The following is a 14,447-nucleotide window of genomic DNA, read 5'->3' on the forward strand; positions in this document are numbered from 1 at the left end:
TCAGCACCTTTACTTTGACAACATCCCATCTTTCAGTCTTTCCAAAATTTTCCTACTTTTACACTACAATTTAATCAGTACATATATGAAGAAGGGAAAAGGACGAGACTAAACAGATGAGTCAACAAGGTCGCGGGCTTTGAACACATTTGACGTTTTCGGTTTATATATACCAGGATATTTCACTTCCATGACAATTGGGTCCTTAAACTTGAAAATAATTTCAATTGGGTCACTGTACTTGGTTATTTAGATCTTAGTGTCACATACACTCTAACTTCCATGACAATGCTAGCGACTCGGCACAAAATTCAAACAATCAAACAACATCTAAAGACAAAAAAAAACCCAAATTTCACGAGGTAATATGGGAGTGGATTCTCGGATTCAATCCAAAATCACTATTGCAACAATTTTAAGAACTAATCGTAATGTTTGAACTTAATATAGATGATAACTGGATTCAGACTTCAATTTTAAGGATTAGAAAGAACGTATGTTATAATCTGTCGTGATTTAAGAAAAAAATATGATTTGCCAATTGAACTTAATTCATTTGGTACTGTTGTCGGTATAAATATGCAAAAAGACGATATCAAACATGCACGTTCGGCATCCCTCCGGTTCATGGATGAAGAAAAGTTTGAACAATCTAGAACTGTATCACAAAAGTACGGTTTATAGATAATATTAATTTCGGCATGCTCCATTGTCATCCTTACCAAAAGAATACTTCCTTTCATAATAGCCTTCCAGTCTAAGAGATGATGAGAAATGCAGAACCCCTTTACTTATGAATGAAACGCACCCAAAAGGCTTAATAAATACAAACAATATTCGGCTTACCCCTCAAAAATATTTCAGACTGACCTTTATCTTCTTCCCTATTTACCCAAAAATCATGGGCCTTACCCCCTCACTTCCTCTCAGACCAATATTCAATGATAAAACTTATATATATCTCCGCAAATCGACTTCAATGGCCTCTAATGGAAAGATCTAAGGGCCTCCATTGCTTTTGAACTTGGAGCAGAGATGCGTGAGGGAGGAGAAGATAATTGGCCAAAAAAAAGATGGAAAAATCTTCTCAAGTAATTATCAAAGGGAAAGGCATTGTACTCTGTCAGGGAGATTACGGGGCATAGGTAGAGCGATTACATATCTCTGGGTGAAGAATTTGTGATAATTATCGGAGGACGATGAGGTTTCAGTCCCGTCAGCTTGCCCCCGGGCATGGAACCTGGCGAAACGATTGATGACAGAAATCTTCTCTAGATCCTGACATTCCAATCTTAGGTCCAAGATTGAGGCCCTCTTGTCCAGACTGCATAACAAAGCGGAAACACTCAAAGATGAGATAATAGACACGGTCGTAAAAGAGCTTAGGGCAAAATAATTAATGAGGGGCAGCCATGGAAAACCAAAGCTATAATAATTATATGCTAATGGGCTAGAAGCCCTAATTTGGGTCAAAGTACCAAGCAAAATAACCGGAAACATATGCAGCAGCATACTTTCAACAGGCAGAATGCACCTAAATATCCAAAGGATTAATGAGCCTATCCTGGGAAATACTAACAGAAAAGAGAAACCAATACAATCAACAGAACTGACAAGGAAGCCCTTCCGCATAATTTTACTTGTTTAAGACCACACGTCACCAATAAATTAACAGACAGATGACACCTCGGCATTATCCATAACAACAAAATAATCAAATTTAATGGGTGGGCTGTGAGGGAAGTTCTTACCACAAAACACTGAACCTCGTAATTCATAAGCAAGGTGTTCAGCCATTAATAACAATGTTGCAAAAGACTACCAAAAGAAATGTCATGCATAAAAGAAATTGGCGAGAACTAGATGTGAGATACCTCTGTAAATCATTTTCAAGTTTCTTTGCTCTGATGATAAAATCTTCTGCTGCCTTTAAGGTGGACTGGTTTCTCTCCTTAAGCTTTTCCAAGAGGCTAAAAGCAAATTGAAAGGAAAAAAAATTAATCAGATAGTATCAGTTAATAGCAACAATGATCGGCAGATGAGATCCGGTAAAACAGCATCCAAGGATTTCAAACAATATTAAAATGTTCTTACGTGCTTTCACTGTCAGGACGAATAGCAGTATCACTTTCCAGTGTACATGCTATGCTGCATGCATCTCCTAAGACTGATCTGGCAACAAAATAGGTCACAGTCTCATAGTTTTTGCTAGCATCTGCAGAAAGAAATGCTCTTGGAGGAGCATGAAGTAGTTGCTGCATAAGCTGCCTTGTCAAGATGAGCCGTCTTTTTGATCTAACCACTGGTGGCCAATCTTCAATCGTTTCAGGTTCATCTTCAACCTGTGATTAGATCATCTTTAAGCTAAGAACTGTCACAGTTCTAAGAAAGAATAAGACAACATCAAAATAAAACAGTTAAAAACTGAACACACCTTCTCAATCAATCGATTTGCTGCATGTGCCCATTCCACCTCTCCCACACTGTGATAAACAGAAAACGACAATATAATTCCAAAATTAAGAAAAACATATAGTGAAAGAAGAGAGCAACTAATTTTTGTATGGTAACAGTAGTAGAAAATAATTTAGTGTTTTCGGTCATTGACATCTATACTGCTAAAAGTAATTGCAGAAAATGAGTTATTTATTCCAATCACCTGATGTTCTGAGATCTTTGAGAAACTTGTGTCACTTCTCTGTACCATGGTAGAAGCTCAAATCCCATACTTTTACGCTTTCTTGCTTTCACAACCACCAAATCCTGATTTGTGATATCAGGAGGCAACGACTGAGAGGAGGTATGCTCAGTCAATATTGGCTCTGAGTTTTTACAGGCACTATCAAGCTGACCAGGATCAGCAGCGGCAATAACCTGCTCACTTGAATGAAGAGGATGCGAACTGTCAGAAGGCATACCAACAATAAATGCTTTTTCTGCAGCCTTCACCATGGCAATTTTCCGAGCATCATATAGAGAGGACATTTGCTCATTTTTAAATGTGCCATACCGATCATACCAGGATGGAGCCATCTGGGGACTTATTTGAGAGTGTCCACCCTTGAGATGAGCAGCTGAATTATTAGCACAAGAGAAATGTTGGGAACCATTCTGAGCAAATGCCACAATATCATTAGGAGCTGACAGATGATTGGCAAGGGCATCTTTCATCATAGTATCAGATCCATAAGATAACTGCTCTGCCCCTTCAGAACTTACCTGCTGAGTATCCAAAGCGGAGTCCAGACTTGGGCCTTTAAATCTTTTGACGCTCCTATCACTTGGTTCAATCTCTATATCTTTCATGGACGGCACCTGATGCAACAAGGAATGGTCCTGATGTGCTGTATTATTTGGTCTCAAAGAGTTTCCAAGAGCATCAATGTCTCGGAGCATAGCTGCATGATTTGGGCTGGCACCATTATCTGCCAATAACTGCTGATCTTTTGCTGGTTGCTCCTCTCCAACAAAGCTCTGTGGTTTAGCAGAGCCAGCAGGCAACTCAGATTGACCACAACCTCCTGCCTCGGCAATTTGATTGTCCAGCTTCTTTGTTCCAGGAGGAGTTGTTTCAGAGTTAATATTTGATTGATGATGGAACTTAAACAAATTTTGGGAGTCCCAAGACGACTTTCCTCCTAGTAAATGTTGTGGGGCTGAAACACTGGTCCACACATCAGGCATTTTGGTAAAAGCACCTGGCTTTGGAGATTCAGATGTACCAGATGGTTGTGAAGCTGGCAGAGCCTCCAAAACTGGAAACTGCTGGCCTGGATCCCTTGCATGGATTTGGTTGCTAGTGGGCCGAGAAGTCTCTGAAGAAGCAAGATTGTTATCCGCAGCAGATTTAGGTATGCGGGGTGCTGGTTTCCTTCGCAATTGACTAGTTTGAGCTCTCTCAGAAGAGTCATCAGTCTGCTTGGCAAGAGATGCCAACCCACCAAAAGGTGCATCCATAGTTTCACTTGGTGTTGCCTGACTACCCACATTAGTAGCATGCTGGCTTTGAAGATGACTTTTTAAATGGTAATCAGAGGTAAAACCGGTAGAAAAGTTTCCCTGGATATTATGCGGTGAAGACTTATTACTGATTTGACCAGAAACACTTGAAACATTATTCCTAATGTCTCCAGAGGATGGTCCATGAGATGGGGACTGAACAGAAGTTTTTGGATCCAACCATGCATGGTCCTTCCTTCCTACCCCAGAAGAGTCGTGAACTGAATTTAGAGAATTAACTACATGGGGAGAACTCTGAGATGAGATTGCACGATAAGGAATGATAAACCTTTGAGATGGAAGACCTAATTGTAAGCCAAAACCTTGGGAACTAGAAGGCCTGTTATGCTGAGTCTGGCCTACAGATCCATCAGAAGTTTCTGTATCAGGCATTTCAGATGATAGATTGCATTTGGACGAGCTTAAGTGTGTTGCAGTATCATGTTCTCTTGGCTGATCAAACTTAGGAAGAAGCTCCAGCATGTTTTGACTGAAAATTTGAAATATAGGGAGCACATTAAAAAGTAAATAAGGAAATCAGTACAATAACAATAAAAATCAAATTGCAAATATAAGGTGATGAATACAATTTTACTATCATAGTTTTAACAGCCAAAGAGTATTATTTGTAGCTAAAAATTTTGAGAAAAGCAAGAAATTCAACTCAAGCCAAAAAACAAGTACAAATGTTCAACTACCTCATTGGAGCTGTCTTGTTTGGCACAGAACCAACAAACGATCTGTCAGAAGTAGATCCCTGGTTTGAGCTTTTTGAAGGTACCTCGTCTAGTTGAATGCTAGGAAAACACCCCTAAGCAGGAGAAAATTAATAAAATATTATTTAGTCCTCCAAAGGCTTATATTATTCTAAAAAAGCAAAGTAAAAATTCAGCAGTTATACAGAGGACAGAAAAATATTTGAAAATTTCAAACCGAAAATTACCTTCTCAGTTTCTAAAGACTCTCTAAAAGCATGACCAGTAAATTTTGACTGCCCAAAGTATCCTTGGTCATGCCCCTTCAATCCTTGTGAAACATGTTGGGATATTGCCTGTGAATGTGCAACACTTTTAGGTCCATATGAAGGTTCAGCCTCCATATCCAGATCCCCCATAGGATGATACTGAAATTTTCGGATTCCAAAAAGCTTATGACTAATGCGAACAGATGACTTCTGTTTTCCTCCACGTGAATCATTTACATCCATCCAGCCATTGTCTCTCATGCCACTGGTAGAAGAATGGTGGAATGTGTTTGGGTGAAAACTGTCATTGCATGTTTCTTTGACACTGTGATCCTCCAACATATTTGCTTCATTCGCTCCCTTGTCCAAGCAATCATTTTCAGATGAATCAAAATCTTGATGGTTTTTATCCTGATTTTGCCGATATTTTTCTTGAACCTTGCTTTGTACAGAGTTTAATTTAGAATCAGTACTTCTCTTGAGATTAAAATTACGATTGTTTGGAAGTTGCTGGCTGCTTTCAGTGACCCTCGTGGTTCTTGAATCTGTTGCTGCAGCAACATTGTCCAAGTCAGAACCTTCCTTATTCGCCTGTGGGCTTCTCAAGCCGGAACTGAAATTTCCCTGCTCAATATTTGCATTAGGAACGGAATGATCAAGAGCAGAACCATGACCTTTGTCCTCATGCAGGGCACCTATATGATCACTATTCTGAGAATGTTGCAATGCACAATCAATATCCCGACTCTTTGATATAGCATTACAACTATGTGGTGAAGAATCAATGAAGTTCCAACCATTTGGCTTATTGTGTGGCTGTACACGCATAGCGTGGACAGCTATGCCTTGTTGGTGACCTGAAATGCTCTTTGCACCCACTTGCAAATTAGGAGAGTGGGCAACATTTCCAAAGAATTGCACACTTTCAGCTACAGGCTTCTGTAGAGTACTGCAATCTAACCACTTGCTTCTTTCTCCTGTCAACTGTTGAATAGATTTCTGAGATGAATCATTATGCATTTTCTCATTCTGTTCATTTGCAATCTGGACTCCTGATTGCTGAATCCCAGGGATGCTGAAAAAGTCAAGATTGATATTGGCATCACTAGACATTGGAAAAGGTTTAGTGTTCGATGTCGAGCCAGTCTGCAATCTGTTATTAGCCCAAGATGATTGATGTTTGCCGTCATCATTGACACTTTGTGATGGCATATTCCCACTTGGAGGTTCACTATTCTGCACACCTAAACCACCCCACTGGTCCTGTACCCCTAAATCATTACTAGATGTTTCTGCCACAGCAGACTGCATAAGTGCACTCCAACTGCCACTTTGCAAAGAAGGCAATGCCCCAAAAGAGTCCGCACCATCCAACAATGAGCCCATGTTGGTGCTCCTTCCAAAGATATCCCACACACTATCATCTGAACCAAACAAAATCTTTTCTTCAGTTTCATCTAGCGTGGCCACACTCTGTGAGGGGGCAGCCTGAATTGTTGACTTGTCCAGGGATATTTCTGATGTACTAGGAAGTTCTTGCCTTCCACAAGACTCCTGCATCGCCATGTTTTTGGGCTGGATAGTCTTTTCCTGTAATTTTTCTGAATGAAATCCAGTATCTGCAGCCCCAAACACTTTTTTACCCTGATCACCCTGTCTAGAAACCAAAGTTCCATCTTGCAAGCCAACTTGATCTGTAAATACGGCATACTGATTACCTGGAAAAGAATTACTGCTGGCTGGTACCTGCTGCATTGAAGGTTTATCCATTTGGACAGAAGAATGGTGATATGGGTTTCCTCTTGCACCACTGGTTGAGATACCATAAAATGATTGATCAACCTGTTGAGGAACCAAACCCATCAAAGACACCTTCCCTTGCTCAGGGGAAAAAGTAAATCCTCCAGAGGATACATGCATGGCAGGAGATGCACCATGCTGCAGCCAATTTGCATTTGGTGTCATGTGCTCAGGCTGCCAAGAATAATTTGAAGCATCATGGAGAGGAAAGCCATTGATTGGAGCTGGTGAAAGGCTACCCAATCCCTGTTTTACAGTAGAGGAAACCTGACTTGTGGAACTCAACTGACTTGCATCTGGTAGCTGAAACTGTTGCTTCAGGAGTTGTTGCCTCTGTAATTCATGCATTTGCTTAAGCATAGCATGTTGTTGTTGCTGTAATAGCTGCATGTCATTCATCCCTGATTGCTGCCTGGAAAAAGGCTGGATCATGCCAGAATGCTGTGCACTAATTTGCTGTTGCCCTCCAAAAAATCATAATTTACAGGGGATTCAGTAGATTCCAATCTTGGGGAATTTTTCTTATGAAGATCAGGACCATTTCCCATCTGTGAATCAAGAGGTGATAAGCATCTAGATGTTGCATCCACTCCCAAAAAGTTTGTTTCATTCTGCCTTGCCTGAAGAGCCTGATGCCCTAGAAAATAGTCATTTCCATTTGGTGATTGGTTTTGTAATTGACTTCTAGCTATCTCAGGGCTCAAACCTGAGTGAGTGAAGTTCATGTCCTGCTGCTGACTAGAAGACTGACCACTATGTCCTCTGTCAGACTCAGCTAATGCCAAAAGAATAAAATGAAGACAATTAAGCAGTGTTAGGAAGCATGCTACAACCATGTGCTAAAATCAAAATTATAGTAACAGAAGAGAGCTGAAACTTGACAATCAAGATGTCTTCATATTACCCAATTGATGTCTACTAAAATTCTTCAAACTGGAAACAAGAGGTCCACCAACTTGTCTCTGGCCTCCAACCCATAGATTGTTACATAACCCAGGCCAGGCAGAGTCAAGGAACGGCGAATGATGCTGGCCTTGGGACAAACCCTCTTGTCCAAGGAAATTATGGATCCTGTCTCCAACTTCGTTGCCAGGCATAGAGATAATCCAAGCCAAAAATACTCAGCAGCTAAAGGTTTGAGAGAAAAATTAGAGCCTAAAGAAGAATTAAGTTAAGTCTTAACATGCTTTCAGTTCCATTATATGCCACACAACCATAAGAATCCTTCTTTAAATCCAAGTATAATTAGAAACAAACCTCTTCTGTACATTTAAACATTCACCCTGGTTGTACTGTTTCCTGCATGGATAAAATCCAATATATCATCTCTTCATGGAAACAGAAGTTAAAGCAAGTTAAGGCAACTATCTGTTCATGAAAATTGTTCCACCTTTCTTTTCTTCATTTGGTATAGCTAACTAATCTAATGCCAAAGTTCATCTTTGTTTTCTAGTCAACTTATGTACTACACTCTTTGTTTTCTAGTCAACTTATGTACTACACTCGATAATCACCATGAAACACAAGCCTCATATTGATGAAAATTAATGAAAGGTAGATTCATTAAATCAATAAATTCAGACGTACATATGAGAAGTTAGCAGTCTGGTACACCAAGTACATAAAGATACCCACAACAGAAAGGTAGTAATAAAACCAAGAACGTATCAGTCAAAGGAAAAAGATACCTCCCAATTAACAAAAAACCAATCATCAAAGGCTACCATATCAATGTCAATGAACTCTAAGTAACACACAAAAAAGGAGACACTCAAGAAGCAACAAAGCAGAATACTACAAGTTCAGTACGAACATAAATTCACTACAAACGAAAAAAACTTGAAACTAATTATTTATGAAAACCATAACATTAACCTTTCATCGAGCAGGAAGAAAAGAACTACTGCAACCTCAGCTCAATTTAAAATTCGCAATTCCCCTCGATGAAGATCCCTGACGCCCCTCCCTTTTCTCGGAAAACAAACCGACACTAAACTCAAAAATTCCGTAAAATCGCACATTTCTAACCTAGCCTATAAATGAATATGGAAACGGCAGCAAGCAATCCCCGCCACTAAAACGAAATAAAAACAAAGCAGCTGCCCAGCCATGTAAGATCAAATCCTCAGCATCGATTCAGCTTCTCATATGAAAAAAATACTTGAAGAGTGGAAAAATTAAATTAGGGTACCTAGAGAGAGAGAGAGACGGAGGAGAAATGAACTTACAATGGAGTGGCGAAGACATTAAAATGAAGCTCGATAAACGATCATTGAAAGAGTGTCAAATTGTTGGAAAAATTATTAGGGTTTGAAAGATTGGGCGATTTTGTTTTAGCTAGAAGATAGAGATGGAGAGAGAGCGATAAAGTGATCGAACTAGTGTGCGAAATTTTCAACGAACAGAGGAGCAAAATTGAGGTTCGGATCCGAAGGTAAGGTTTGGGAGGTAAAGTAAACGGGTTTGGAGTCGAAGCTGAAAGGAGAAGGTTGAAGGAAGGAAGAATGGGGTGGGGGACAATGTTTGGGTGCAAAAGGAAAAGAAATAATTTTGATGGTCCTGTGGCCATACCTTGACACGTGTACAAATCGTACGGCTGTTTACACGCTTTATAAAAGTTGAGGATCTCACCGTTTGATCTGTCTAAAATGTATTTTCAAAACTTAATCATAAATTTGACTTCTGTGATCACTACTAATTTAAAATATTATGGGATTTTTTAAAAGAGTTTAGGGGTCACGTTAATTTTTTTAATGAAATTTAATAAAAAAACTAAAAATTTAACGATTGTAACACAAATTTTGAAAGTTTGATGACCAAAGTGAAATATCATAAAATTATATTGACCATTAGTACAATTTACCCTAAAAATTAATTGATTATAGTTTTTATTAATCAGGTAAGTACAAAGTAATACATGTTCGAGGATAATTCTCAACCATTTGAGATTGAATGTTACACTCTTGGCATTCAACATCAGAGAATAACAATAATTCTTTAACCATTGTGGTTAGTATCTCAACCATTTGAGATATATAGAAAGTTCACACCCCTGATATATATGGTGCTCGAAATCGAATCCTCAAGAAATAACAACAATCCTTTTATTACAGAGGTTACTTGATTCCTGCAGCCTACGTTATAGAAATTATAGTTTTTTTATAGAAAGAGGCTACTTTTATTAAAAGTAGAAAATATCCAAAATTACGATGAATATTTACATGTATTAATGTAAACGTAAACTAAATTATAATTATGACATTTTCATATAATCATTAATACAAAAAATAGCCACCTAGATCATGCAATGACCAAATAAGGAAAATGTTAAAAAAATCTAACTTAAATACTCAAAAAAATAAAGATACGAGCAAACCTGACTGCATCGAAAAACAAAACACAAAAGGTGATGAAGTTATTAAAATACCACTGATAAATTCCAAATCAGAGTCAAAACGACTTGAGAAAACTATCAACGAACACAAAGCGTATCCAAATTAATTCGATGGTCCAAATGAGGGAAGATCAACATGATAACAAATAAGTGTCATCTTGATCAATCGTAACAATGTCAAATCTAAACCTGAAAAAAAATAAACGAAAACAACGCCAAAAAACCGAAAAGTGCCAAAAGATGAAGATAAACTGTCATAAAGGTAGAGATAAACATGTCATTAAAACGTAATTATTCTTAAAAAAAATAAAGAAAAAGACAACCGACGATTGACAATCAGTATCAAAACTGATAATGTCGTCGATTAAATAAGATTAAAGAATAAGAAAATTGATTTGATCTATAAAAAAAGACATAAATTTTAAAGAAAAAAAGAAAGGAGGGAGGGAAAAGAGAGAGCGACTAGAGTTTTTTTTTTTTTTTTGAAAATTACGTTATAAATTATAGTAAAACTATGGATATAATAGAATTTGTTTTACGTGGATTTTTGCACGTTTGTGTTTATATTATTCATTTGGATTGCATGAGATCTTTCACGATTTGTAAAAGTGATTTGCTATGTAATAACTTTTGTGTTCGTGTTGAGTCATATTGTACATAATTCTTCGTAGTGCAATTTTCAAGAGTCAGAATTAAATTGTTAATTTTTAAGTTAAACACGATTATTACATTAAAAAAATTACAAAAATACGATTAATCGATAGCAAATGCTGACTTGGCATAATGGAATTGAAAGTAGTTTTTAAACGACGTCGTTCGGGAGATGATAGGTGAAGACAAGCCTTGACTATTGACAAACAAGAGCTGCTAAAGGTCAAACCCACGACTTCAAAATTTTCCAGCCAACTGAGAGAGAGAGAGAATTCAACTCCTTCGAAAATGGAAAATAGCATTAAATAAAGTCCAATAATCATATTTTAAAAGTAGAAAATTAAGAAGGAATGAAAGAAAATCCGACTTCTGCATTTTCCCACTAAATTTTCCTCTTTATCTATCTGGGCTCTTTCAAAGCCCTCCATTTGATGTTCGCTTGCCTTTATTCTTTTTCTGGGTTGATGCTGCTGGATTTCAATGATTTCAAGGAAAACAAGTTCTAAGGTTCGATTGGTTTCTTTTCCTTTTCTTCTGAATTTTTTAAACTATTATTTGTGATGTGATCCTTAAGATTAAATTTCATTTTATAAATGGCTAAGTACAAGCTTCCCTTTGTCACTTCAGCTCAATCTTTGTTCAACTAATGTTCTAAGTGGATCATTATTTATCTGGGGTGGGGAGTTATCAAGTTGTAAACTGCTTGATTGATTTCTTTGAATTCGAAAAGCATCCATTTGTGTAGATCTGCTCCCGATTGCATGTGTGGTTCATTCAATTCAAATCAGCATCCTTTTGATTAATCAAGCTGTAAACCGTTTGATTGATTTCTTTGAATTCGAAAGCATCGGATCGTGGTGTTCTGCTCTTGATTGTTTATGGGGTTTGTTAAATCCGAATCATGACACTTTTGATTTGGCTGGAGCGTGAAGTTGTCAAGTTGTAAACTGTTTGATTGAATTCTTCGAATTCTAAAGCATCCGGTTGTGTTGATCTGCTCTTGATCATATCCGGGATTTATTGAATCCGAATCATGGTTTTGGCTAGTATATGGTTTAGGTTCTATATCATCGGTCAGTTGAAAGGCTTGGCTTGATTGCCTAGGAAGTTACTTGGTGTTGAGTCGATTACTCGATTGGTTTGTTTCGGTTTCTTTTGTGTATTCTTTGTTTTGATATGGACGGATATCAATCTACCATCCCGACATACAAAGGAGATCTTCATGTGTTTCTGCAGCTCATCATATTGTCAAGGCATTAGGAGCAACTAAGAATCTTAGCGATGATTTGCAGAAAATCCTTATCAATCTTGATGCTCATTTGTCAATGATAACTTCGAATAATAGCAAGGGAGGAAGGGGGTTTGTGGATGTTGAGGGGCGACTCAAACAAGCAGAGAGAAAGATTATGAGTTGGGAATCAGATCCAATGATGATATGGGATTCTGGACCTAGAGAAGCTTCCAAGTATATCAAAGCTGTTGATGAAATTCAGACACTGGTTGATGGTTTACGAGGGTTATCTGTGCATGAAAATAGGAAGCAGAAGGAACTTCTTAATCGTGCAACGAGTGCTTTGCAGATTGCAATGTATAGGCTTGAGGAAGAGCTTATTCATATACTTGTTCAGCATCGGCTACAGTTTGAGCCCAAACATGTCTTCTCGTTCTACTCGAAGGGACATTGTTTACGATGAGTCATTTGTTTCAGTTGAAGATGAACCAGCCGAGGAAACATATAGCCAAAACTGCTCTAGTGATGGAATTGGTGAGTACATTGTAGATTTGGTGCATGCAGATGTAATTCCTGATATCAAGTCCATTGCAAAGGTTATGTTTACTTCAAATTATGGTCCGGAATTTTTTGAAGCTTTCATTGGTGTACGGAAAGAAGAACTGGAGCAGTACTTTGCCATTCTTGAAAGAGAAACTCAGCGTCGAAGATGTCCTGACAATGGAATGGACTAGCATGAGTAGCAAGATGAATAAATGGACCTGGTCCACGAAGATAATTGTCCGAGTCTATCTTGCTAGTGAAAAATGGTTATGTGATCTGGTCTTAGGGACTTTGGATCTGTTAATTCGTTTTGTTTTCTTGAGATCTCAAAGGCAACAATTCTTTGCCTCTTGAACTTAGGAGAAGCCGTAGCAATGGGGCCTCATCAACCTGAAAAGCTGCTTCGTTTTCTTGACATGTACGAGACTTTGGAAGATCTTCTCTGAGACATAGATACATTGTTATCGGGTGAGGCTAGTTCTTTTGTTCGGCTCCAGTTCCATGAGCTTCTGGAAAGATTGGCCGACTCTTCAATAGCAGCATTTCAGGCATTTCAAGCTGCTATTTCTTCTAATGGATCCTTATACCCCTTCCCTGGTGGAGGTATTCACCATCTCAATAAATATGTAATGAACTATATCAGGATGTTCCCTGAATATTGCACCACCCTCAATTTACTTCTTAAGGATCAACATGCTGGTGTTTCGGATCAAGTTACTGAGCCAGATGATGGGCCAAACGTGTCACTTTCAACTTCTTGTCCCATGGCTTGTCGACTTCGATCAATCACAAGTTCTTTGGAATCCAATCTTTACAGGAAGCCACAACTATATAAGGATGAGGCTTTACAGTATATTTTCTTGATGAACAACATCCATTATTTGGTTCAAAAGGTTAAGGGCTCGGAACTCAGACTCTTCTTCGGAGATGAATGGATTCGTAAGCATAATGGAAAGTTTCAGCAGCATGCAATGAACCACGAGAGAGCCACTTAGAGTTCGGTCATTTGTTTCCTCAAGGATGATAACCCAGGCTCAAGTTCCTTGTCGAAATTGACCTTCAAATAACAATGCAAAGGCTTTAGCATTGCTTCTGAGGAGGTATACAAAACCCAGACAAGATGGTGTATCCCAGATCCTCAGCTTCGCGAAGATTTGTGAATTTCAACTTCACTCAAAGTAGTCCTTGCATATCGAACTTTCCTCGGGAGAAACCCAGTTCATATAGAAGACAAATGCGTTAAGCATACAGTAGAACATGTGGAAAAATTGCTATTGGATCTTTTCAAAGGATCGCCTAGATCATTGTGCAATTCACGCAGATGGTGAACACTTAATGTCATAAGTTTCGACCATTCTTTCTTTTTTTGTCTCTCATTTTCCGTTTTCGGAATTTTCTCTTTCCGATAAAACTCTTTCTTGTCACGAGATGTAAATGTGATTATAATTAACAAGTTATAGTACCCGCAGCTTGTTCTCTGATTGCGTACAAATGGCTGAGCCTGTGTTTCTTTTGGTTTGAAAACCAACATGCTTAGCTATCCTGCAAGTGTTAACCAACGCTTTTATGATAAATTCAGCCCTAGGCATATGATCCATCTCATTCTCTAGGCTCATTCTTGAGTTAGGATTGTTCAAGTGGGACGCCATTGATGCCACCACTTAGCTGCCCTAGGTTTAATGAAAGAGTAAAGGCTCCATATTATGCCGATGAGGCATTTTATATTATATTAAAGCATAGTCATGGACATATTTAATTTTCATCAATGAGAAAAGGACCTTCACATTGAAGGTGTTAACGTGCATGTGCAAAATGCAAGTTATTGGTCAGTTAGGTACATCTAAGGATTTAAATAACAGCTTGAC

The 14,447-nt window shown here is 38.3% G+C and overlaps 1 protein-coding gene and 1 pseudogene across 1 annotated transcript; one reads left to right on the forward strand and one right to left on the reverse strand.

Annotated features, from left to right (window-relative positions):
- Nucleotides 1-935: 935 nt before the first annotated feature.
- Nucleotides 936-8,808, reverse strand: LOC120213957. The gene is given in 13 exon segments (XM_039211985.1): nt 936-1,324; nt 1,875-1,970; nt 2,095-2,342; nt 2,435-2,483; nt 2,660-3,111; nt 3,220-4,489; nt 4,698-4,810; nt 4,943-5,926; nt 6,086-7,239; nt 7,242-7,538; nt 7,668-7,918; nt 8,021-8,062; nt 8,639-8,808. Coding segments are annotated over 11 exon segments (5,082 nt in total). The 5' UTR covers nt 7,861-7,918; nt 8,021-8,062; nt 8,639-8,808; the 3' UTR covers nt 936-1,098.
- A 3,088-nt stretch (nt 8,809-11,896) lies between these two features.
- LOC120213981 lies at nt 11,897-13,910 on the forward strand (annotated as a pseudogene).
- The last annotated feature ends 537 nt before the right edge of the window (nt 13,911-14,447 follow it).

This window comes from Hibiscus syriacus, unplaced genomic scaffold, assembly GCF_006381635.1.
Source record: "Hibiscus syriacus cultivar Baekdansim isolate YM2019G1 unplaced genomic scaffold, ASM638163v2 tig00110045_pilon, whole genome shotgun sequence".
NCBI lineage: Eukaryota > Viridiplantae > Streptophyta > Magnoliopsida > Malvales > Malvaceae > Hibiscus > Hibiscus syriacus.